Source organism: Euprymna scolopes, chromosome 19 (assembly GCF_053919585.1).
Source record: "Euprymna scolopes isolate OS-2025 chromosome 19, ASM5391958v1, whole genome shotgun sequence".
Lineage (NCBI taxonomy): Eukaryota > Metazoa > Mollusca > Cephalopoda > Sepiida > Sepiolidae > Euprymna > Euprymna scolopes.
Genome location: NC_136500.1, coordinates 35987891 through 36015542, shown reverse-complemented (window position 1 = coordinate 36015542; position 27652 = coordinate 35987891). Strand labels below are relative to the sequence as shown.

The window sequence follows — 27652 nt, the reverse complement described above, 5'->3', positions numbered from 1 at the left end:
CACTTTGTAAGCTATGGGTTGAACGTTCGCTCCCCGTCAGTGGATCGTACTCTTTTTTTCTTTTGGAATGTTTTAACATTTACGCAGGGTTCTCCGTTTGTACAGTTTTGTTTTATCCAGTTAAAATATTTTACTCATATTTTTTCCTTTATTTTTTATATTCCCTTTTCTTTAATTTTTGTATTTTTATTAAATTAGATTTTTCGTTTTCTACAACATTTTTTACGAGGAAAATTCATACATCAACTTTGTTTTAAAACCTTTAATTTATTGTAATAAACAAATTTAAACAAAATGGTTTAGTTTGTGATTACATAAATTTAAACTGGTGAATGGAGCATAAAAATCAATGTGTACAAACAAAATGAATGAAAATAAACATTGTCTTTTGAGTATTTCGTCATGTTTTATTGAAAAATTAAAGTGGGTCGTCAAATCTGTTGCCAGGGCCGCTGGAAAAATGGTGGGATCTGTAGAGGACTAAAGTATATAAAGCCTAATCCCATTACAAAAGAAAAATAATGAAACGAATGGAATTAAAGGAAACAAAGACTCAATTGCTGGAATAGATAAACGTGTTGTTTATTTACTGTTGAAAGAATGAATGTTTTAGATATAATATGTATTCATGTCCGCGATTGGTGGTGTAGAAAGAAAAGGAAATGTGTGTTCATCTCACGTTCATTTGTTCGCGCATGGGAAGAGAAGTGAGTAATATAGTAGAAATGAGAATGATAGTCCAGCGTGGAGACAAAGAAAAAGGATAGAGGTTTGACATCAGTTAGCAGTCAGCTACGCGAAGGTATTCTCAGGGACAAGTTGTATATATATATAGAGAGAAAGAGTGAGAATGTTAATCCAGGTTATGGAGATAGAAAGCGTATAAAGTGTATGTATGATCTGTTAGCTTTTTGTCCCACATAGTAGCAAGTGACGTGAGGTACGCGTTTCTGCGCGCCTGCCGAAAAGGCACGCTGTCAGTCTATAGACTGACCAGCTCGGAAGCTTGTCTCTTGCTTTTATACTTGTTTCCGGTGGTCTTTTGCGCATGTGTGGATTTCCTTTGAAAAGGAAGTGACGTCGTCCATCTGTGCTTACATGTGCGTACGTTAGCGTGTGTGTGCATGTACGTGAACACGTGTGTGGACGTGAGCGCGTATGTCTGTGTGCACGTATGTATATGACAAGTAATATAGCTTGAGAAGTGAACGCATGTTTTTGTGTGAGACTAGAAAAGGCTCACACAATACTCCCCTTCCTAGGAAAAAAAAAATATATATGCAGTGTATATATATTTATATATACATATATATATTTTTTTTTGTAAGTAATGTTTTCGGCAATTGACTTTTCATTCTGTTTTTTGTTGTTGGTGTGGTTGTTTAAAACAAAATATCAAAAACGGAGTGTGTTCATAAAAAAAGTATTTACTTACGCGTGGAAAGGCGTTTACTCTTTTTTTAGGGTGACATTTGTTTGTTTGGTTTTTGTTGTGTTGACATGTGCAATGAGTTGCTTGGACAGTGAAGTGAATTGTTTGTTTGGAAGGAAAATTTTTTGTGTTGACGTGGTGTGTGTATTTGCCAGTGTCTTCGCAAGTGGGTCTGCGGCGTGTGTGTACATTGTTTGGATGGGTGCTAGTTGCGCATTCATTCTTGTTAAACGATGAGTTTGGTTGCCGGCTATCAACGAAACTTCCAAGTTGTGAGTTTATCAGCGTGCGTGATGCATCTCAACTCGTATTGTTGATTCAACTTCTTCCTATGTGTTGATAGGGATGTCCTGTAATTGTTTCTTTGTTATTGCATCTGCTGTGCGGGAGAGAATGTGCATAGGCCTATGTGATTTTGCTCCTCGCGTTTGTTGCAGGGTAATGTCAGGAAACCGTGAAAAATGTTTGTCGAGCTCGAATTTTTTAAAAAATTCGGTATGAAGTCGACAGCTCCGTGTTTGTTTTCTGCCAAGTCTGACGAGGGGATTTGTCATTGTAGTTCGTTGAGGTTTTTGTCGGTAGAAGTTCACTTGTTTTTCTTTGTTGAAAAGTTTGTATTTTTCTTTATCAACTAAAACGTGCGTCTCGCTCAAAACAATTAATTTAAAAAAAAGGTAGGGTCACCATGCTTGTTCGTTTCACATCTCGTTGTTGTGAACTTGTGAAATGCATGTTCCTCTCGCATTCAGGTGTCACCAATTTGTGGTGGTGGTGAAAAATAGGGAAAATAGATTGAATTAAACGAACTAGGATTTATTTCGTGAAGAAACAAATGAAAGAAAAGGGTACTACACGTGTTTAGTTTGGCGTGCGTCTCTCGCTGTTAACTGGTGAGAAGGAAAGTCTATTGTTGTCGAGAGAGAGAGTCTGTGTGTGTATGATTGTTTCGTTCAAACTCATCCATTTCATTTTAAAATAACGGGGTCACCATCTCCTTGTAGAGGACTAAGATATATAAATCCTAATCCCATTACAAAAGAAAAATTATGAAACGGATGGAAAGAAGGAAACAAAGACTCAATTGCTGGAATAGATAAATGTGTTGTTTATTTACTGTTGAAAGAATGAATGTGTTCATGTCCGCGCGGGTGTAACCATCGTTTGTTGCGGGATTGGTAGTATAAAAAGAAAAGGGAAATGTGAGTTCATCTCACGTTCATTTGTTCGCGCGTGGGAAGAGAAGTGAGTAATATAGTAGAAATGAGAATGATAGTCCAGCGTGTAGACAAAGACAAAGGATAGAGGGTTGACATCAGTTAGCAGTCAGCTACGCGAAGGTATTCTCAGGGACAAGTTGTATATAGAGAGAGAAAGAGTGAGAATGTCAATCCAGTTCATGGAGATAGAAAGCGTATAAAGTGTATGTATGGTCTGTTAGCTTTTTGTCCCACATAGTAGCAAGTGGCGTGGGGTACGCGCGTGGGCGTGCCTGCCGAAAAGGCACGCTGTCAGTCTGTAGACTGACCAGCTCGGAAGCTTGTCTAAAAAGGCTGGAAACAGCTTGTCTCTTGCTTTTATACTTGTTTCCGGTGGTCTTTTGCGCATGTGTGGATTTCCTTTGAAAAGGAAGTGACGTCGTCCATTTGTGTTTACATGTGCGTACGTTAGCGTGTGTGTGCATGCACGTGAACATGTGTACGTGTGTGGACGTGTGAGCGCGTATGTTTGTGTGCACGTTCACGTATGTATATGACAAGTAATATAGCTTGAGAAGTGAACGCATGTTTTGTGTGAGACTAGAAAAGGCTCGCGCAGATCTTTCTATCGATCCAGTAGATATCTCACTGCTGATGTAATTCTCTATCTATATAAGAGCCAGGTATGTTCAAGGATGGAATATTGTTGCCACATCTGGGCAGGAGCTGCTAAAAAGAACTTGTCCTGCCTTGATAGAGTTCAAAATAGACTTTATAGCCTCGTAGGAGATGTCCTTTTCTCTTCCCTGCAACCTCTATCTCACAGAAGAGATGTTGCGAGCTTGTCTCTGATGTATCATTATTTTCATGGAAAGTGTTCGACTGAGCTTCAGTCTATGGCCCCCCCTCGACAAACTTTCACAAGAAACACTAGACTAGCTGAAAACACTATCAATAATTCCCCCACTCTTTATCTGTGCCTAAACCTAAATGTAGATTCCATGAACAAAGCTTCTTTCTTAGAACTGCACGCTTGTGGAATTGTCTTCCGTTTTCCTGCTTTCCAGCTGAGTACAATATGGTTGTCTTCAAGTCTAACGTAAATAAGTTCTTGATGAGCTGTTCCATATAAGTTAACAAATTTACCGAATTTTCATTACTAATGATTTCTATATTTTCCAATTTCTACTGTACACTCTTTAACTCTTATCCTTGAGTGGCCTCTTGGCCTTGATAATGTGGTGATGCCTGTGTAAAAAAAAAAAAAGATCTTAAAAAAATGTGGGTCGTAAAGAGCTAAAAAAAATGAAAGAATCAGTGTGTGCAGGGTCTTACCGTTTTTTTTTGTTTTTTTTTTACTTTTTTTAAAAACCTTCATTTGTTTTAAGGGTGTTTTCTGATTTTTTTGGGGAGGAGGGGGTATTTTTATTTTAGATTTTTTTTTTTTCTTGCGTTACGGTGATTAGTGACATAATTGTAACCAACTATTGCAGAAATTAATGAAATACATAATAAATGATAAATACACAAAAGAAACTTTGAGACAAACTATTTTTTAGTGGCAGAGGCCGGTAAGTAACCAATCAACATTACCACAGTTAATTCATTTTTTATTTCAGACTATTATTCTCATCTTTATTAGTTGTTGTTTTCATCTTTATTGGTTGTTGTTTTTCACAACGTTTCGGCCAACTATTCTTCTGGCCTTCATCAGGTGGTAACCGCAATGGATAGGAACTTCGAATCTCCTAACTGCATAGTTGGCTGAAACGTTGTGAAAAACAACAACCAATAAAGATGAAAACAACAACTAATAAAGATGAGAATAATAGTCTGAAATAAAAAAATAAATATATATAATGTCATCTCAAAAATGAATTCCAATTAAGGAATAATATATATTACCACAGTCGTTTTTTTTTTTCCATACCTGTGGGAAGCAGCAGCAACAACAACAACAACCATACTTTATTTTCGAGATAGGAGACATGGTTCCACTGGGCAACGCCTGTTAGCGAGTACTGCTAGTATGTTATATTATGCAAATAAATACATGAAACAAAGGAACAAAACGAAGGCAATATGTTTGAAATAATATGTATTTACCACAAATCAACAAAGATTCACTCTTAGTTGGATTGTGTGTGTAAAAATGAGTACATAGGTCTGGGAAAATCGGAAAAGAATGTGTGTGTGTGTGTGAGAGAGAGAGAGAGAGAGAGAGAGAGAAAAGAAGTTGAGACAACGTGTCTCACATACCTTGGATTTTGTGCAGTATGCCCACGTGTTTCCAGTGATTCAAAGAAGAGAAAAAAAGAGAGAATCATTCTGTGTTTCAACTTTGATAACCCTAAAATTAGTGCCCCCTTGCATAGCAAAAAGGGTAGATAATTATTTTTGAGCGTCCTCTGGTGTATGTGTATCTAAAATGAGTGAGGGAAAAGGTAAGTAATGCTACACTTATAAAACATTCATTAAACTCTCTCTCTCTCTCTCCATATCTAAAACAAAAAAAAAACAGAAGGAAAAAGTATCCAGCTACTTTTTCAAAAACTATGTATATACTAATATACATCTTCCATAAAAAATGACAGAAAAAATATGTTTAACCGTGTTTGTACTAATATCATAGAATCACATTAGTAATTTAATTGGTACTTATGCAGTATAAGGATCGTACTATCATCGGTTTATAGAAAACACCAGGTGCCAAACGAAAGTTTCATTTTTTTTTTTTTTTTTTTTTTGAGTCTGTGTGCAAATGTTGGCCAATTTTTACAATGAAAAATATATTATTTCCGTTAGTATGAAGCTAACTCAATGAAAAATTAATTTAAAAAAGGAAAAAAATTCAATTAAAAATTGATTGAAAAATGAAAACAATTTCAATGAAAAATTAATTTAAAAATAAAAAAAAATCAATGAAAAATTGATTGGAAAAATGAAAACAATTTCAATGAAAAGTTAATTGAAAAATGAAAACAATTTTAATGAAAAATTAATTGAAAAATGAAAACAATTTCAATGAAAAATAAATTTAAAAATGAAAACAATTTCAATGAAATATTAATTTAAAAAAGGAAAAGAATTCAATTAAAAATTGATTGAAAAATAAAACAATTTCAATAAAAAATTAATTTAAAAATGAAAACAATTTCAATTAAACTTTTACTGAAAAATTATTCTTGAATAATTATTCGACAATTTCTATGAAACTTTTAAAAAATAAAAAATAAAATCAAGAAAAATATTTTACTGCACAAGGACTTATGTTTTTGTCATTGTCCATTAGTTCATTATAAAATACTACTACTACTACTAATAATAATAATAATAATGATAATAATAAAAACAATAATTATGATGATAATAAATTCATTGTGTAAAGTTGAAATGCCTTCATTTTAATTAATAAATGACATCATTATGAACAGTGCTCAGGCGCACTACAACTCATCTAAAGTACCCATATAGTGCATAGGACAGCGTAGAATTATCAGGAAAACATGATACTGATGATCAATCTTTCTTTCTCTCTCTCTCTCTCTTTCTCTCTCTCTCTCTCTCTGTCTCCTGACTTAGAACACATGTTAGGGGGAAAGTAGCATGTTACTTTTAACGCTTAATAAACCAAGCTTCTCTCTTTTCACCACCAGTGCTCGGATCCTCACTTCTCCTCAGTTGAAATGAATGGCTCTCTCTCTCTCTCTCTCCTCGAAAAAGCACCCTCTTTGATTAGTAACTAGGATCGACTTTTACCCCACAGCGGAAATAGAAGACTTACATCAAATCTGTTGAAAAATGGTTGGATCGTTCTACCGTTCCAGAAAGTACCGGATTTCTTTACCTCTAAAAGAGTCAGATACGTCCTAAGATAGAATACTGCTGTCAAATCTAGGAAGGTGCTGCTTGGATCAATTTTTCCCATCTTTATAGAGTACAAAGTTTACCTTGAAATCTCTTATTGTCCCTACACTCTCTTTCATACAGAAGAAATGTTGCTAGCCTCTCTCTACGGTATCATTAGGTTCATAGTAGGTGTTCAGTTGAGCTTCAATCTCTGACCCTTCCTTGTGAAACATTCGTAGCAAGAACTCGTATATCTACAGTCACAACTAAGAACTTTCCTTTTTCTCTCTCTATTTACATAAACCAAATGCAACTTCCATAAACAAGGTTTCTTTCCTAGAACATTCATTTTGAAACAAGATATCAAGAGTCTGCTTAACTATGACATCGTTGTATTCAAGTATAATTTAAACAAGTACTTGTTTAACCATCCTAGATAATAATCAATTCCTCCTCTGCCAATTCTACCCATTGTTTTCAATCTTCTTGTAGTGGTGCTCATCGTCCAATGATGATCTCTTTAATCCTTATCCTCAAGTGATTTTCAGTCCTTGATAAGTGATGACCCATCAGTAAAAAGTAAAAAAGAAAATAACATATTTGTGTATGTGTAGAGTTGAAATCTATTCATATAATATTTATTGTTCGATAATTTTTTACTTTGAAGTAGTATTTTATTTTTAACTTCATGTCTTGTCTGGAGCGATTTCTAAAAAGAAATTCTTACTTCTAATTTTTTAATTTTTAGTAAACCAAACTGAACAAACCAGATCTATACTTGGAGACTGAAATTAATCTTTAGTAGATGCTCAAAATGTGTAGCCTTGTATCAGACTAAGCCAAGGCTTATACACAGATATAATGCTTATTGTGTTTTTAAAGTGTTTTCCCTTTGTCAGCCTCAGAAGATATCTTGCAAATGAAATAAAAGAGGAGAATATGCTTTTTGTAAATGCTGTGCTTCCATTTGAATGATGAGGTAATCAGACTGACCAGGAAAAGCAAAAACAATTAGTGTTAGATTTCAAGCAGTTTCAATTATATTAAAACTAACGGGGGTGTCCGGCGTTGCCCGGGTGTTTGTAAGTGTGTGAAAAAAAAAGTGACGCAAAGACAGAAAAGAAAGTGAAAGAAAACCTGAGAATTTACCGCTGCGCCATGATGCAAACGGAAGCGTAAAGTGTTTAAATTTAGCGATGAAAAAGAAATGAATGAGTTGGTAATTATGTTAAGAAATGAATGTCTGGTTGGAGGCTAGTTAAGCTTTCAGCTTTCTGCCCATACTTGTTTCCTCATGATGTTGGGGAAAACCATCTACCCCCAAAAAGGGGGAACTCTGGCAGTGTCCAAATGAATAGCAATTGTCTGATATGAAGGGTTTCCCCCACATTGATCAAAGCTGATTGCTTTCAAGACGTCCCAGCTGGAAGGCCAGGCGGATACAATTGCTTCGATCTAGTTTCACTTTACTTACACGAGAAAAACAAACAAACGCTGGAAACCAGGGATTTATTAAAAACTCGATCAAAATAAAAGATAGAGATGACGTACGTTTTTGAATCTGAGATATTATAATCTAGGTAATATAAGGAAAGTTCTCCATAAATGTAATGGATGCGAGAAGGCCGACGAAAAAAGCCTTTCCTGGACATACAAAAACGTGTGCGCCTATTTTGCCTTTTATATTTATAAACTAGCGAGGGGTACCCGGCGTTACCTGGGTGTTTGTAGGTGTGTGTGAAAAAAAACAGGTGCCCGTGAAAAAAAAAACAAAGCCTTGACGACGCGCAGTTGGAAAATAGTAAAGTGTGAAAAAAAAAAACAGGTGCTCGTTTTTGATTGACGTGACCGTGATAGGTATTCAGCAGTCAGCATTTTGTGTGGGACAGTTTTTAATGAGGTCAATAAATCGGTTTGTTTGTTTTCAAAAACCCGCTCCCCCGTCTGATATGACGAAGTCGACAAACGTTCACTGGCTCTGGGCCTGTTATTAGAGTCGAGTTTCGCTTTTTGTTTATACCGAAAACCGAATGTAACGCGTGCCGATGCGGGAAATGTGGAATAATTAACGTTTGAAAGTCAATAAAATTAAATAGACAGGCGAGCTCCGTGGTTAAGTGTGAGATATTACAATTTATAGATGATATAAAAGGTTTTAAGAAGTTGTGAACCGAGCGAGCACTTCTCTGAAAGAAGCCTTTTGTGGACATTGAGTAAAAGCGTACATACATACATACATACATTTTCGCTTTTATATATATAGACTAGCGAGGGGTACCCAGCATTGCCCGGGTGTTTGGAGGTGTGTGTGTGGGGGGAGGGGGTAAAAAAAAAAGTAAGTATGAGGATTGAACTCGCACCGTTGAGGCAAAGTTGTAAATTAAAGTGTGAAAAAAAAATGTGCGACGTTAACGATTGCCCCACCGCAAGATGCTAATACAAACACATTTGAATTTATTTAATTACTTGCATTTGGCAGGTGCTCGTTTTAATGAGTTAATGAGGTCAAGTTTGACTGCGGGATTTGTATAGTATTTCATTTACTGCAAGAACGCTTCCCAAGATGTTACTTTTTTTTCCCCCAAGATGTTATAGGAAAAAGACTAACCCACATGCGTCGCGCGACAAATGTTGAATATCTATCTTCCCAAAATCGAGCAAATTAAATAGACAGGCGAGCTTCGTTGTTAACTGTGAGATATTACGATTTATATGTGATATAAAAAGTTTTTAAAAGTTGTGAACCGACCGACCGCTTCTCTGAAAAAAGCCTTTTGTAGACATACAGAAAAAGCGAACATACAGACAAACATACATACATTTTCACTTTTACATTTATAGAAGATTAGCAGGGATGCGCAGCGTTGCCCAGGTGTTTGAAGCAAAAAAAAAAAAATTGGCTAGTCAGGCTAGAACCCGCATCGCAAAGGTGGAAAAGATAGTAAAAGAAAAACCGACATCAGCGTTCAAAGTTATCAATGTCAATCAAAAAGTTGACTTGAAGTAAATAAGTTAAAAATCATGCAGACGCAGAAATGAACGTTAGCTGAAGGCCAGTTAAGCTTTCCACTGTTTCATTTATTTGTTTCCCCATGATGTTGGGGAAACTAAGCTTCTCCGAAAAAGGGGGAACTCTCAAATGAATAGCAATTGTCTGATATGAAGGGTTTCCCTCACATTGATCAAAGCTAATTGCTTTCAAGACGTCCCTAGCAGGAAAGCCAGGCGGCCTACTTTGCTCCGATTAGTTTCACTTTATTTATATGAAAAAGACAAACAAACACATGAAAGAGGGAATTTTTTAAAAGTCAATCAAAATAAATGTAGAGATTACGTCCATTTGTAAGGGAGTATAAGGCAAGTTCTAAATAAATGTAACCTCATCGAGAACCCTGGCGAAAAAAGTCTTTCTTGGACATACAAAAATGCACGCAGCTGTTTTGCATTTTATATATATAAATTACATTAAACATACAAAGAAAAAGTCGCCTATGAAAACGAACCTCCCAAATTAAAACCTTGAATAATTATCTAAACTCAAATGTAAATTAATATTAAGCCGACTTCAGAAATTGATAAAAGTTAATTATTGGATTTTAATTTTAAGGTGAAGCTCGAATGATTCAAACTCGAGATAGATAACTCCAAAAACATCCACCCATTAATATGGGAGGGGAGATTATCATCAAAAGTGTCCTGAATTGATAATTTAGCACCTGACCTTACTAAGTAGATATAAATAAGTCCCTTATACCCATTCCCGTCCTCCCCGTTTTTTTTTTTGTTTTTTTTTAATGGAGAGTAGATAATACAGTGGATGTGTTATTTGCAGCTCTAGTAACTCTCGCTTCTCCTTTTTTGTCCCTCAGTCCTAATTCAAATGAGTGATTTTTCTGACAAAGGGTGAAGAAAAAGCTGCTTTAAAGGTTGGTAGTACTTAGTGAACAGTAATCTGAGATGTCTGAAATTTTTCTGTCTCTATGTCTATCCTTGTGGCCATGTCACTAGTAAGGGTGCTGGAGGTAAACATTTTGTCTGGGCTGACGTTATCCGCCTGATAGTCAGGGACCCGAATCTTGGATTAACCACTAAGGAGGCTGTCCTATCAGCAGGCGCAAAGAACTGGGACTGCTGTATTGCCATTTGGTGAATGGATTCTGGACCATGCAGTAGTCTCTGGTGGGGCCTCTCGATGCCATACTAGTGGGTAATTGCTACGGCTTTACCTTTTCATGTGCTACAAAAAAAAAAAAAATTTCTTGTCTTTTTCTCTCTTACTTTCCCTCTCTATCCTGCTCTAACCAAGTATGCCGACCTGTTCCACAAATCCCAAAACCTCAACATGAAATGTCTCCAGAAAAAAAACTCAAATAAACCTAGAACCCCATCTTCCAACGTAGACCCCTACTACCAGGTCTCCTTCTCTAACATCAGGGTTCTACGTTCCAGAGGTTGAAACCGAATTACAGGAGATGAAACCGGACATATTATTTCTAAGCGAAACTGGATAGGGCTGACCACTTCCCTAGATGAGTTCATAATTAATGGATACTCAAACTTAACAGCTAAATCTGAACCCCAAGATCGCCATGGGCATGGAATATGTGCCTACATTAAAGATGGCTTCCCGTGTGGCAGGGATATCTCTAGAGAAGATCCTAATTTACCCTATATGTGCTTCCGGGTTGCACTTGCTTACACCACTGCATTTATATTTGCCCTCTATCGGCCCCATAACAGCAGAGTTACTACCTTTAAGAGTATATCTGAGAAAATAGACCACATCCTGTCTGCACATCCCTCGGCTAACATCCACATCTGTGGTGACTTCAACGTCCATAACATGGAATGGCTGACCCATTCAAATAAGACAGACGATGACGGGAGGTTTTGTCATGATTTTGCCATTGCTTATGACCTCACTCAGATTGTTCGCGAACTCACCCATGTGCCCGATACTACTGGTCAATATGCAAGCCTCCTAGACCTTTTTCTCACAACCTCCCCTGAGCTATGTTCATGTTCCGTTCATTCTCCTCTAGGATCCTCCAACCACTCCGTCGTATCAGTTAAGATAAAAATGAAATGTAATAAGTCCCCAGACGTACCTCTCCACCGTACTGTATACCGATACTTTATGTCTGACTGGGATAGCTTCCGTACATTCATACCTCTGCACTCCATGTTTAAAAAGGATGTGTCCTCTATAGTATCAGATCTGACCGAATGGTTAATTGCAGGCATAGACCAATTCATACCATCTAAAAAATTCCAACAAAAATCTAACAGCCAGCCATGGTTCTCCCCCGAATGTGCTGCTGCCATCGCACACATAAATCACTTTTTCCATAGCTACCAACGTAGTAGATGCAGTGTGACTAAAGCTGCTTTCAGGAACGCCAGCAACCACTGTAAAAGAGTAATAAAAAATGCAAGAGAGCTATATGCTCAGTCTGTTAAATCCAAAGTAGCTGAGCAGCGGCTTGGTTCCCACCAGTTTTGGCAAATAATAAATAGGATCCTGAACAGAAGTGTGCGTTCTATCCCAACCATTATCATTGGACTAGAGGTCATCTCGTCAGCATCAGACAAGGCCAAACTATTTGCAAAGAACTTTGCAGCTAATTCTACCCTATGCGACGAAGGCCATCAAACTCCCCATATTTCCTCCTATAACACAGAACAAGCTAGGTAACATACAAATATCTGTGCATGAGGTCGCCAAGCTAATCAAGAACCTTGATTCCAATAAAGCAACTGGCTCTGGCGGCATCCCAATTATAGTGTTAAAAAAGCTTCAACCAGAACTTGCTCCCATACTTACGAAACTGTTTAAGCGTTGCTTTAAGGAGAAGTGCTTTCCAACACCCTAGAAAACCTCATCAGTATGCCCTGTATTTAAGAATTCAGGTGATAAGTCATCTCCCTCTCAGTACAGACCAATAAGTATCCTGTGTGTTATGAGTAAGTTGCTGGAATCCATATTAAATAGAGAAATAGTCAACCACCTCAGCAGAAATAACCTTCTTAGTGACACACAATATTGTTTCCGTTCTGCAAGATCTACCGCAGATGTGCTAACAGTTATATCCCACAGGATTAGTGAATCTCTTGACAAAGGCTTCTTTTCTAGGGCAATTGCTCTTGACATATCAAAGGCCTTCGACAAGGTATGGCATAAGGGCCTACTTCACAAGATTTCCAGCTATGGTATAACGGGAAATGTTTTTCAATCATTAAATCATTTCTTTCTGATAGGTTCATAAAAGTAGTAGTCGATGGACAAAAATCAGAGGTCTGCAGTATTAATGCTGGAGTCCCTCAAGGGTCAATCCTGGGCCCAACTCTCTTCCTGATCTACATCAATGATCTCCCTAAACACATACTTAAATCATTCGTTGACATCTATGCTGATGACACGACCATCTACGGCAACACATCAAAGGCTGTAAATGATAAAGTTCTATTTGATTCTCTCTCCTCTGATCTCGAGCGCGTGGTTCAGTGGGGGAAGACGTGGCTGGTTACCTTTAATGCATCTAAAACCAAACTCCTATCCTTACATCATCAACGCTCTGATCCTCATCTGGCATCAATTGAAATGGATGGCTCTCATCTAGGAGAAGCCCCATGTTTTGACAAGCTTCTGGGTTTGTCCTTTACTCCTGATCTGAAATGGAACACGTACATCAAGTCTGTTGCCAAGGTCGCTGGAAAGATGGTGGGATCCTTCTACCGCTCCAGAAGATATCTCACTACTGATGTAATTCTCTATCTATATAAAAGCCAAGTACGTCCAAGTATGGAATACTGCTGCCATATCTGGGCAGGAGCTGCTAAAAACAGCCTATCCTGCCTTGACAGAGTACAAAATAGACTTTGTGGCTTAGTGGGGGATGCCCTTTTCTCTTCCCTGCAACCTCTCTCCCACAGAAGAGACGTTGCGAGCCTATCCTTGTTTCATCGTTATTTCCATGGCAAGTACTCGTCTGAACTCCAATCTCTGGTCCCCCCTCGCCAATCTTTCATGAAAAACACCCGTCTAGTTGAATCCACTGTGAAAAATTTTCCCTACTCTTTATCTGTGCCTAAATCAAAACGTAGATTCCATGAACAAAGCTTCTTTCTTAGAACTGCACGCCTGTGGAACTCTGTTCCGTCTGCCTGCTTCCCACCTGACTACAACCTGGATGTCTTCAAGTCCAACGTTAGCAAATTCCTAATGAACCGCCCCTTAAGTAAACACTTCATTAAATCTCCACACTAACGTACTGTACTTGCAATAACCCTTATCCCTGAGTGGCTTCCGGGCCTTGATAAGTGGTGACCACCGTGTAAAAAAAAAAGAAAAAAAAGGGTCTTTCTAAAAGTTAGGCCTCCTATTTCTTTACTCTAAAACTAAAATGTTCACGACCTATGAAGACGGGAGTGGTACCACTAAAACAAGCGGCCTTTTGTGCTCCAGAATTTATTTTTCTACATATTCATCATCATCCTCAATGCACTTTTGCTAGTCTCTTTTGATGCTTTGGTCGTAAAAGTCTAGAGCATGCTTTGTCACATACATCTCTGTCGCCACTCTGAAATCAACGAACTCATCTCCTGTGTTGGCATCGACTGTATCAGCTTTGTAAACGTTCAACAGGCGCAGTGAATGCTGATCGGTTCAACTTTTTCTGCATGGAGGAATTCAATGACGCATCTCTGCTTCCCACACACGTCCATGACGGGTTGTTTTCTAGAGTCTCAAATCGCCAATATCTGCAACAGAGAGATTAAATTTTCAGATCATGAAGGGATAAGTTCAGTTATCATAACAATTTAATTTACAATCCCTTCTGATCTATTCGGGCGGAAAAAACAAGAGGTATTATTTCTGGAATGTTCCTTGTATGTTTACATAATGATGGGACTTCATTCGACATTTGAAAAGATTGACAAAATTCCAAATTTTTGTTTTTGAATAGATTTATTATCTCCACATTCACACGTCATAATTGCATTATAAATTAATATACAGTGAAACATGTCCTTTATTTTTTCAGAAACATGTGGGGCTCCACCCAAACTCAGTTATGCAACATTAGCTTATGCTAAAGAAGAATTGGCAATTTATAAATGCATACAAGATGTCAACCAAAATATTGAACTTAAATGCCATGAACAAAATTGGAAAATACCAGAAAACTCTTGCATGGGTAAGTGGATTTCAAACTATAACTGTTTTAACTACAGAAACAAATTTAGAATATCGCAGACTGTGTCACACACACACACACACACACACACACACACACACACACACACACACACACACACACAATAAATAAATAATAATAATAAAAATTTATTAAAAACGATTATAAAAATTATTAATTTTTATTGAAAACATTATATATTTATATAATATAAAATAAAAATTTTGATGTTGAAAAAATTATTTTCAAGTTTTCAAAAAACCTTTTAAACCTGTAAGGAAAGTATACAAAATTTTAATTATTCGATAAGGAGTACAAATAAAAATAAGAAAAAAAAACCTTATTCCATAGAGTTTCGAAGAATACACTTGTTCTCATCAGCGGAAGAGGTTCGCAAAATATACAATAAATTTTGCAGGTTAATGCATTAGAAGAAACAATATGAAGTTTATCATATTTGCATAAAAAGTCATTTAACAGTTTATAGGCATTCAATTTGAATGGTACAGCGAGAAACAGGAAAAAGGGAGAAAAAGGATATGGTAAAAGTCCAATTGGAAAGATGGTAAATTCCAGAAGAGGAATATATGTATATATAATCTGAGATTATTGTTTTTCAGAGGTTAAGTAACCAAAAGTGCTCAATACTGAAGTAGAGCAGGGTATACTCTTTACTTGCTTTTACATAAGCGGTAATATGTTGCTACACATTCATGAGCATGTTTCGGTCAGCTAGTTACTAGAAACTAGAGACCTCTTCAGGCGATGCAGCTTATATGAATGCAAACTTTGTTTTCGTATAAGCTGTATCACTTGAAGAGGTCTCTAGTTACTAGTAACTAGCTGACCGAAACATGCTCATGAATGTGTAGCAACATATTACCGCTTATGTAAAAACAAATAAAGAGGATATATATATCTCAACAAATAATTTCTTCTTAGAAAAAAACAGATTTGTTGACATCTGGAAACATGGCTCAGTGATAGAGCATTCGACTACAGATCGAATGATCCTGTATTCAAACCTGGGTATACCTCATCATTTTATTTTCATTTTTTTCTTATTAATGAGTTCAATTTACGATAAATGAAAAAGGTACCATTTACAATCGCCGCAAGTTATTTCTTTGTTTGCAACTAAACATTAATCTGAAGTGAGTTTCTAGGGCATTCATCGTCAAGCCCAAATATCAGATGACGTGATATTGTAAACAAACACAGTTGATGAACTATGTATTTTTTTTTTTTGGCAAATTAGTTCATTAGGCAAATTATTCTTCATAATATATAATATTCAATAGAGGATTGATTCTATAATAATACATGCATCATCTGCATAAATTAAAAAAATATCATGTTTAAGCGTATTGTACGACTGGGCAATACCGGGTGTCAAGCTAGTGTATGTATATTCTCTGAATCTTTTGTGCCCCCTACAACATCAGGACGGTATTCAAAAGCGAGTCAACACTCAGATGACAGTACGAGTGAAGCCCCGCATGGATGAGAACATGACCAAAAACTGCATATACTCCATTCCATGCAGTTGCAGAAAAGTTTTCAAGGGTGAAACATGCCGCCCCCTTAAAGTAAGGGTGAAAGAACACCGAAAAGCGGTAACTAAAGGGGAGACGGAAAAAAAAAGCGGTAACTAAAGGGGAGACGGAAAAATCGGGTATAGCCAACCATGTCTGGATGGAGAGGGGGGATCATCGCCCCCTATGGGATGAAGTAAAAATAATAAACAGAGAGACCCACTGGAAAGTGAGAAAACTTAAAGAAACAGCTCACATGCTCGGACATAACAACCTACTGAGCAAACCAAGCATAGAGCTGAATGCAATTTGGACACCTCTGATAGAGAGAGAAAACCTTGAATAACAACATAGGTTTAACATTAACAAAAACCAACTAAGAATTGTCCTAGTGACATATGGCCGAGTGGTCCTAGACGTTGTATCAAAGTTTACAGTTACCCAAAGGTGCTGAGTTCAATCCTGAACGAAGGCAGTGAAAAAGTAACATTGAAAAACAGAGAATCAGCAACTATGTCCCAAAGCCTAGCTGGAGTCCGAACACGGTACCCCCGTAATAATAATAAAGGGTTGGGTTCGAGACTCCTAACAAACCGTTCACCTGACGAAGGCCGGAGGGCAAAACGGCCGAAACGTTGTGACAATAACAACCAAGATGAGGAAGTCAGTCCGACAATCTCAATCAATGAAAACAACTCATCTCAAAAATACAGACAATTACCAGTGAGAAAATGGTCTCAACTTTTATCAGGGAGATGTTTTACCATTATTTCAGACCAGCAAGCTGTTAATTATGTTTAATTAGTGATTTTCACAGTATTGCACATTCTTTTAATGGAGGGAATCAGAAAGTCTTAAATGTTCGACAAAAATTATAAATACTAGTCATATTTGCTGCGAATTTTATTTACCATTAGTTCGGACCAGTAAGCTGTCAGTTAGGTTTAATTAGTGATTAGTGATTTTGACAATATTGCACATTCTTTTAGGAGAGGGAATTAGTAAGTCTTAGATGTTTGGTAAAGTTCGGCAGCATTCATAAATGTCCGTCACTTTTGTTACGATCTATAATTATTCTTTTAATTTTCCAATGTAATTTATATATATATATATATATATATATATATATATATATATATATATATATATATATATATATTGTAATTTCACAGAAGTATCTACAACAACATTGTTGAACAGCACTGATGGCAATGTGAATGATACCTTCATGACAATCACTAACATTTCTACCGCCGTTGATGAAAATGACACCTTGGATGAGGTTAATGCCACAACGTTGAGTCCCAAAAGTTAGTATCATTTATTTATTATATTTCTCTCTAGCCTCTCTCTCTTTCTTTCTCTCTCTCTCTCTTCCCCTATCTCTCTTTTTCTCTGCACATATTGTATATATCACTCTCTTCTTTTCTCCTTATACTCTTAAGGTTTACTAAAAGGAGTGTCTTGCTTTTTTTTTTTTGGACTCATATTCACCCCAAACAAGGCACGGTTCCACTTTGATGTAAGGGGTTACTAATTGAAATCCCATCTGTAGAAACATCATGTAGAGAGTTGAGCAGCGAGTCTGTCCATATTACACTTAAACTTCTGCATGTCAGTACAGTCAGGGAAGCAGGAGATCAGAAGAGAATTTCAAAGTTTAGTAGCCAGAAGGAATAAATTATTAGAGAAGTCTTTCTGGCACCTAGGGATCTCTACAGTTGTTAAATAATGGGACCGGACAACGTCCTAATAAACAAGAATGAAAACTGAAGTAACAAAATTCCCAAGCAATGCCAGATTACTCAAAAAGCAGAAGTAGAAGAAAGCAGCCCATATTCTGACCTTTGGTGTAAGACGAAAACGTTAATGCTAAACAAAAGAACAATCTATTCAGAGTTATGCAATCATAATAAAAGCAAACGCTTTTGGAAAAAAAAAAGGAAAGTCAGTTGAGAAGTCAGAGATACGAGGAGAGACGCATGCTGCAAATCACGACCTCACATCTCTCCCTGCTCCAAGCCACGCACCAACTGTCAAGTAAACAGGATTCATTTTTATAAAACAAATTTGACATTTTATTGATAAACACCTGCATGCACCGAAAACATGCACAGCTGTCGTTTATACATGCATTGCAAGGCACATGCTTGGTGTCTGTTTATATATTTATTTGTTAACAACTATATATTTACAGGCATACACCTGTATCTGACACAGTGAAAGGGTGGGATTTTGCTGTTTGTCGGATTAATCGGGTGTATTTATGTCGATGGGGCACAAGTGCTATGAGTTTGTGAAAGCACATTCCATTAAAATATTCGTAAAACAGGCACACATATGTAACATTGCAGCAATAGGATAGAGGCTGGAATTTGGTTAATAGTGCAAGACCTATTAGGTTGGCGACTATTTTTGGACCCTATCTAAGAGTGAAAAATTAGTGGTAGATGTATCAGCCTAGATGCGACAACAATACTCCATGTATAGGCGAATGGTGGCTTTGTAGAGATATAGGATGCTGTAAGGTGTGAATATTTTTCTAGCACGATGGAGAGAGCCCACTGTCTTTACAGTAATCTAGGCAATCTTAATTTCCTTTGTGGAGTTTAATGCTATGTTGGCATATCTAAATAACTCGGTGATACTCTGTAATAAACCAAAGGACATTAACTTGAAAGTAAATGCTTCTTTTTTTTTTTACTTAAATGGTTAGTTGTCTGGAAGTTCCGTCTTTACTGGCCAGAAGTGATATCTGATGACACGATATCAGTTATGTCAAATCATATAATCATATAAAAATGTAAAGTTGCAGTGTAATACATCCACCAAGTTAGATCTAAAAAGCAGAAAGAAATTGAACCTGGTTCTTAAATACCCAATATAGGGTGGAGTTTTATTTTGTTTCCAGAATTAAAGAGTTAATTTTCTCGTTGGCAAGTAATAATTCAGGGAAAATTATTCGGATCTGATCTAAGAGAAATAACTCCTAAATATTATAAGCCAATAACCACTTTGTCATTTCTTTTAAAAAATTATTTAATTCTTATTATTTGGGTTCTTCAGACTACTGTTCTCATCTTGAGTGTCATTTTCACAACGTTAGGTCAGAGGTTACATTGACTGAAACGTTGTGAAAATGACACTCAAGATGAGAACAGTAGTCCGAAGAATCCAAATAATAAAAATAACGAATCATCATCTAAAAATTCAAAAACATAATATTGCTACATTCCATAAATTTTTACATTTTTTCTCCTTTTATTTCTTTATTTATTTTTTACAGTTATTTCACCCCAAATATAGGGTGATCGTCAATATATATAACTACTTCATTTACTCACATAAAATTAATATACGAAAGTATAAGTTTATGCGTGAACTTTAAGTATTTACTTCGAAAGTGCTCAATACGTAGGTAGAGCTAGTTAGTAAGTTATAAAATATATGTGGCGATTAAGCTACACTGAATATTCTGCGTTTCATCCACTCTAGGACTCTTCAGGCTTCTGCGTATAAGCCTAAAGAGCCCTAGAGTGGATGAAACGCAGAATATTCAGTGTAGCTTAATCGCCATATATATTTTATATATATATATATATATATATATATATATGTATATATATATATATATATATATATATATATTGACGACTCCTAAACGGAATATTATTGTCAAATAAAGCATGTTTTGTCTTAGAAACGGTGAGAAAATGGTCTCAATTTTTATCAGGAAGCTGTTTTATCATAATTTCAGACCAGCAAGCTGTTAATTAGATGTTTAATTCGTAATTTTCACAGTATTGCACATCCTTTTAATGGAGAAATTCAGAAAGTCTAGGATGTTCGGCAAAGTTCGTAAATGTCCGCCATTTTTGTTGTAAATGTTATGTGACTAATTTTACGCAGTATCAACAACATAATTACTACTTTTTATTTTTCCTATGTAAAATTTGTTTTTTTCTTTCATTTTGCAATCTCATACAAGCATCCACAACAACATTGTTGAACAGCACTGATGGCAATGTGAATGATACCTTCATGACAATCACTAACATTTCTACCACCGTTGATGAAAATGGCACCTTGGATGAGGTTAATGCCACAACGTTGAGTCCCAAAAGTTAGTATCATTTATTTATTATATTTCTCTCAATATATTTGCACTTATATGTCGCTTTCTCAATTATTTCTTCTTCTTCTTCTTCTTCTTTTTATTATCATTATTATTGGCTCACATGGAGCTTTCACACAAGTCATCAAAGATCTGATTGAAAAACCTGTGGTGTTCCCTGGAAGCTGAGTCACAACAAGTCTCCCCAGGCGTCCAGCACTGTCCACCTCCTTCAATAGCATTTGCAAATAAATTTGCGTCATCGCAACAGCCTCTCACCATTGATTTCTCGCTGGCAGTGGCCATTGGTTTATACTGGAATTTGAGTGGCACTAAGCCTCCTGAAGGTCCCAGTTCTCTTCGCGCTTGTCCGGCGGAGGTCTGGTCAGCGCTCTTTCCTCAGTCTTTCCATCCTCCTTGACTCTTCTCAGCTATTTGGTATAACACTTTTTTTGTGTGGGGGACGGTGATTGGGACAATGAGAGGGGATGCATGATGGGGATGTAAAACTTGTTGATATGCAGTTTTATTCTTCTTCTTCTTATTATTATTATTATTATTATTTACTAACTAGGAGTAACCACATAGGCCATCATCAAAAATTTCTCTTTGAGAACCTGTGACAGTCTCTGGAGTCTGAGTGAAAACAAGTCTCCCAAGATTTACAGTACTCTCCACCTCTTTTGATATCCTTTGCAGATGAATTTGCGTTATCATAACATCTACTTACCATTGATTGCTCGTTGGCAGCGACCATTGGTCTTCACTGGAATTTGGATGGCAAAAAGCCTCCCCAAGGTTCCAGTCCTCTTTGCACTCATTCAGCGGAGGTCTGGCTAGCGCTTTCTCTCCTCAGTCTTTCCATCCTCCTTGGTCCTCCTTATTTATTTGGTGTGGCATCAGTTTTTGGTGACACACACACAAAAAAAGGGGGGGGGGGAGAAATGTAGGAGTGTAGGGGGGTAACTTACAATTATGACACGTTTCAAGACTCCAAGCATAGTTTTGGGACACAATTGCCATTTTAGGTCAATTTTCAAAACAGATAATGTATAAGTGTTATACCATTTTTCTAAACCAAAATTTCACGAGGAATCCAATAAAACAAAAACGAATACAAAATTTTGATGGGAAACCATGTTTTCAAGCAATTCTTTCATGACGGCCGGAATCGCACTTCCCGTTTTTTTGTCCCAAGGACCGTATCCTGCAGATTGCGAAACTATTTAAGAAAATTACTCAAAACCTATCAATCATAAGTGTTAGGCCATCTTTCTTAACCAGAATTTTGTGAGGAATCCAAAAATAAGGGAGAGAATACCAGATCTTGATGAGAAATTGCCTTTGACATATAAATCATTCACAAGGGAAACCCTCAAAGTAAAATTGAAGGGTGAGTCACTTAGTTTTCAACCCTGTTGGAGGGAATAGTTGTGGAAACCTATCAGAAGTGATATGACCACTTTGTTAGCACATAATTTGGTATCAACTGTGAAAAATACTGCTGGGGGACAAATTTGGAGAAAAAAAATATTACTGTAAAAAAAAAATGTACACCTTCAATTTGGCCAAAATCAAAAATTCCTGATATACAAGTTGTTCAGATTGATATTAGTGACAAGTTGTATAGAAGGGATTTTTGATTTTTCGAAAATTGAAGGCAGGTTTTTTTTTTTTACAGAAAAAATTATTTTCGGCTTCACTTTTCACCCGGTCAAACAAAACGTGCAATATTTTGGGAACCGCTAGCCGGTTGCTGCTGTTCTAAAGCTTAAATGAAATCTAACTGATCAAGGTTACTGAGAAATGACCATAGGGACAGTGTTTGCTTCGTTTGTCATCATTTTAGAGGGATCTTTGCCAAAAAGACGCATTTTTTTACCAAAATCGGGAAAAAATTGTCACAGCCTGTAATTGAGGAGAATGGGTAAAATTCGAAGAGAGTTCTATGAGCAGCGTTTTTTTTTTGAACGAAAATGATTATTTACTTCCCTTAGTTTCATGCCTAAAAGTGATTTTTGGCTCTTCTTTGTGGTGAGGTAACAAAAATTGTCACTAAAATATCTCCATTTTAGGCCTTTTTTTCAGTTATATCGTTTTTTTCCGGTTGAAAACAGGTATATTAACCATATAAACCTATGATTTTCTGAAAGACAATTTAGTTTTGCCTCACATATCACAAGAATAGCTTTGTAGATCATTGTGTGACTGATCAGTGATTTTTGACTTCAATTGTCCCAAAACTATGCTTGGAGACTTAAAACGTGTCTTATACAGTCTCAGCTTACATGATTCCATGTAACGCTTCTTTGTGTTTTACATCTGTAGCATTTTCTGTATATCCAGTTTGTTCCTGTAGCTCATGTGTTATTCTCCGCATTCCGATGTTTTCCTTAATATTTCAGCCGTTTTCATTACTGTTATCCGTTGTATCTTATCAACCATCTCTCTAATTCCAATATCTCCCATTCACTTTTCAAAGTTTTTTGATATTGTTCCTAGCGCTCCTACTATTAGTAGTGTTGTATTTACTTTTTTCATCTTCTATATCCCTTTGAGCTCTTTGGTCGGTTCAGTATATTTGCTCAGCTTCTCTATCTCCTTCACTGTGGTCTGCATAACCGCTAAATCTACAATGACGCAGGTCTTCTTCTTATTATTATTATTATCACTCTCTTTTTCTCTTTCTCTCTCTCTCTCTATTCTCTCCTCTCGTGTTTCTATTCATTTAATCTTGCTGTTATTTGTTTACATTTAAACATATATATATATATATATATATATATATATATATATATATATATCTTCAGCTCCTACTCATATCCTCGTATCTGAGCATTGTGTCTTGTCGTCAGGTGGGTGGGTGCCTATGTGATACATGGTTGTACAGTCTGATTCTATAGCGGAAGAGCCATGGACAGTACTCACAGGGGAGGGGAGAGAGATGGGTTTGCTCTCACTCCCTTCTCCTTCTCCCAGCTTCTTCCCTTCTTCTCCTTTCCTCCTCAAAGTAAGCACTGTCACGGTGTACAGCGTTCCTCTAAGCCTTCTATGTTCCTGGCAGCCTCTTCCCACAAGGAGTGGTCGATGTCAGTTGCTGCCAGAGTGTGCTTCAGCTGGTCTTTGTAGCGTATTTTTGGTGCTCCTTGTTGTCTGGTTCCTTTTGCCAGTTCTCCATACATCATTGTCTTGGGAAGCCTTGAATTTTGCATTCTGTGGATGTGGCCTGTCCAGCAGAGGTAGTGGCGAATAATAGTGGCCTCAACACTTGTCATTTTGGCACGTTCCAGTGCCTCAGAGTTGGAGGTATGGCTCTGCCAGGGTATTTTCATAATTTGCCTTAATTTTGTTTGTTGGAAGCGTTCCAGATGTTTTATTTCACTTCTGTATAATGTCCACGTTTCACAGGCGTACAGGAACGTGGAGAGTACAGTTGACCGGAACACCATTATTTTTGTGGTCATCGTAAGTGCGTAGTTGTTAAATACGCAGCAGTTGAGTTGTCCAGGCGGAATGGGCTGCCCTTATTCTGTTCTCCACGTCCTTCTTGCATGTAGGAGTAGATGTTAAAATGCTTCCAAGATAAGAGAATTGATCTACCTCATCTAGTGGTTGGTTGTTAATTGTGGGAGTGTCTGTCCTGGCGGATGTTGGACGAGGGTCTTGGTCTTGTCCGTGTTGACCTGCATCCCAAACCTTCCAGATGCAGAGTTATATGTGTCTGCTAACAACTGTAGGTCCTCTGCCGTCTGATCTGGAGTGGCATTGTCATCAGCATATTGTAGTTCTCGCACTTCGCATAAGGTGGTTTTGGTTTTGGCAGGGAGTCGTGCGAAATTGAAAATTCCTCCGTCCAAGCGAAATTGCAGGCCAATTGAGGGTATGTCTGGTGGAATCTCACTGAGTATTGCTGTGATGTACAGCGAGAAACATGTTGGAGCCAAAACACACCCCTGATCTTAAATGGAACACGTACATCAAATCTGTTGCCAAGGCCGCTGGAAAAATGGTGGTATCCTTCTATCAATCCAGTAGATATCTCACTGCTGATGCAATTCTCTATCTATATAAGAGCCAGGTACGTCCAAGGATAGAATACTGTTGCCACATCCTGGCAGGAGCTGCTAGAAAGGACTTATCCTGCCTTGATAGAGTTCAAAATAGACTTCGTACTCTCGTAGGAGATGTCCCTTTTGCTTTGCTGCAACCTCTATCTCAGAGAAGAGATGTTGCAAGTTTGTCTCTGCTTTATCGTTATTTTCATGGCAAGTGCTCGACTGAGCTTCAATTTATGGTATCCCCTTGCCAAACTTTCACAAGAAGCACTCGTCTAGCTGAAAACACTATCAATAATTCCCCCCACTCTTTATCTGTACCTAAACCTAAACGTAGATTCCACGAACAAAGCTTCTTTCTTAGAACTGCACTCCTGTGGAATTGTCTTCAATTTTCCTGCTTTCCAGATGACTACAATCTGATTGTCTTCAAGTCCAACATAAACAAGTTCTTGATGAGTCATTCCACTTATTAACAAATTTACCGAATTTCTATTAATATCGATTACTATATTGTCCAATTGACTACTGTACACTCTTAACCCTTATCCTCGAGTGGTTTCTGGGCCTGGATAAGTGGTTATGCCTATGTAAAAAAAAAAAGACCACCGTTGATGGGAAATGGGTCTGAAAGAGAGTTCTGATGACAAACTCTTCCAACCATTCCGTCATGGAGGGCACGCACCAGTTCAACGAAGTTTGGTGGACAACCGTATCTCGCGAGAACAGCCCACATGGCAGGTCGTGACACTTTATCAAAAGCCGTTTTAAGGTCCCAAAAGACGAACATCATGGGCTGTTGCTGTTCAAGGCTTTTCTCCTGCAGTTGCCTTACACAGAAAATCATGTCCAATGTTCCCCGGGAAGGTCGAAAGCCGCACTGGGTCTCTGGCAGGACGTCCTCTGCGAGGATGAGCAGGCGGTCAAGGAGAATCCGAGCAAAAATCTTATTCGCGATGCTAAGCAGTGATATTCCCCAGTAGTTGTTACAGTTCTTCCTGTCGTCCTTCTTGAAGATGGTAATGATATTAACATCACGAAAGTCGCTGGGGAGAGTATTGGTCTCACATATTTTTAATATCAGGAACATCAAACGATTTCTCAGCGCGGGGCCAGCGGGATGTTATCTGGTCCTGGGGTTCATACATTTCAGGGCCCTGTTGAAGTCCTGGATGGAGGGTGGGAGTATCATCCAGAGGCGGACAGGATGCTGTGGGGTCATTCTCAAGAGATCATCTGGGGTGTCAGCGTGATCATTAAGGAGGTTCTTAAAGTGACACCTCCATCTTTCCAGGATGCCCTCACGGTCAGAGATGGTCGTGGTTCCATATATATATATATACTAGTCTGGGTGTTAGGCATTGCCCAGGAGTTTGGAGGTGTGTGTTGAGCAAAAAAAAAAAATGGTAGTAGGCAGGCAGGCAGGCTCGAACCTGTACAGCGAAGGAGGAAAAGAATGTGAAAAAAAAACGTGACGTATTTGCTGTTGCGCCCATCGCCAAACCAAAGTGACAAATGTTTAAATTAAGGCTAGTCAAGCGAAAAGAGGGGATGACTTTCGAAAATATCGGCGAAAAAAGCGACCCCTCCCTGTAGAAAAGTGCCCAGTTGAGGATGAAGGAATTAATGTTTCCAGCCAATTTTTCGAGATTTGTCGTCCAAAAGGTTGAGCTTCAAAATGATACCAGTCTTGTGAAAATCCGTCGCTACTCTATAAATATTTTCTAATAGTCCCCAGTGCAAATAAAATAGTCAAAATCATACAAAAATGAGAGAGAGACAGAGAGAGAGAAAGGCTGATAAAAAAGAAGTTGGTTGGGAAGCATGTGTTACATGATAAGGGCTGTCCCCTTTTCATGTAAGTATAAAAATGGAGAATTTAGTTTAAAATGAAAATGAAAAAGCATAGGCGGAATTCGAACCTCGTAATCTAGTTTAGAAATAGATTACATGTGAGAATTTAAAAATGTAAAACAAACATTTTTCTAGAATATAGATAAAATATTCAAGAAAAGAATGTGAGCTGTCAAGTTTATTATGAAATTCTAAATTGAAAGAATGCAGTATAAGATAATGTTTTTAACATATTGAAATAGGTTACTCAGTATAGGAAAAGTTTTGGACACGTATGTCCAGGACACGTGGAAGAATGCACATGTTTTAACATGTGTATGACGTCACGGAAAATAGAAAGTTCTAGAATAGAGAAAAACTTTAGTTAGAAACCAGTCAGTGAGAAAACTCAGAGGCAGGCAGTCGTCTGGGAGCGAGACGCCACTTCAAGGAAAAATGTGAGACTTTGAATTCTTGGTGATGGAACAGCCAGTCGTGAAGAATAAACCATCAAGTGTTTTTGTAAAGCTCGTCTTGTGTCTTATGTTTCTTATACAAAGGTAAAGTCCAATTGTATTATATATTTGTGTTATATGTATTTACATACACGTCTCAACATCATAATGCCTGAACTGTCTGAACACTATATCCCTTCACTCTAAGAGCTTTCTCCTTCTTCTACCACACTGGTCAAGAATTTGGAACGAAGAACACATTGAATAAACATCCGTTGTCCATCACTTTTGTCTCAAATGAGTCTTTTTGAAAGTGTGAAAGAAGCTTTATTTACAAAACGGCATTCCATCCCTGTAGGGGGATCATGACAGAAGCGTGTGCAAGAAGAACGACCAGCAACCAAGGTATAAATGACCATTGTGAACTGTAATGTTTCTGTAATGATTACAGCAACTTGGTTATTGGTCGAGTGCCTATCTATTTATAGTAACTTGGTTCTTGCATGTATGACAGAAGGTGAATAGTGCAATATAATCATCTGAAAAACATGGGAGTTGATTAAATAAGTAAATGAAACTTTCCATGAAATATATATTAAAAATCATTCTCTTTCTTCAATTTCATCTTTTCTTTCTTCTTTTCTTTTTTTTTTAATAGATTCTGAATCTTGCCCAGAACCTATGGACATTTCTAATGGGATAACACAAATAAGTGATGGAGAAGGAAATGACGTCAACTACAGCTGTTTGTCAGGTTATATTCAAGTTGGAAACCTCTCTACATCATTTTGTGAAAATGGTACCTGGACGGAAATAGACATAAATTGTTTTCCAGAAAGTAAGTTTCTATTCATTGTATTTCCCCATACTGCTTAACACATTTACTGGCCTTAATTGTGATTATATATATGTATAAAATGTATTTATAATTGCATATAATAAAATTATTAAAAAAAAAAATGTATATATGTAAAAATATTTTTAA

The 27652-nt window shown here is 37.2% G+C and overlaps 1 protein-coding gene across 2 annotated transcripts in view; it reads left to right on the top strand.

Annotated features, from left to right (window-relative positions):
- Nucleotides 1–27652, top strand: part of LOC145303524 (uncharacterized) — a 96585-nt gene that overhangs the window by 33504 nt on the left and 35429 nt on the right. The window contains exons 3-6 of one of the 2 annotated variants that reach the window (XM_080144976.1): nt 14523–14675; nt 17383–17520; nt 20199–20333; nt 27326–27505. In XM_080144976.1, coding sequence (XP_080001102.1) covers nt 14523–14675; nt 17383–17520; nt 20199–20333; nt 27326–27505 — 606 coding nt within the window. The remainder of the gene's footprint in view (nt 1–14522; nt 14676–17382; nt 17521–20198; nt 20334–27325; nt 27506–27652) is intronic. The other variant, XM_080144977.1, reaches the window with a different exon arrangement.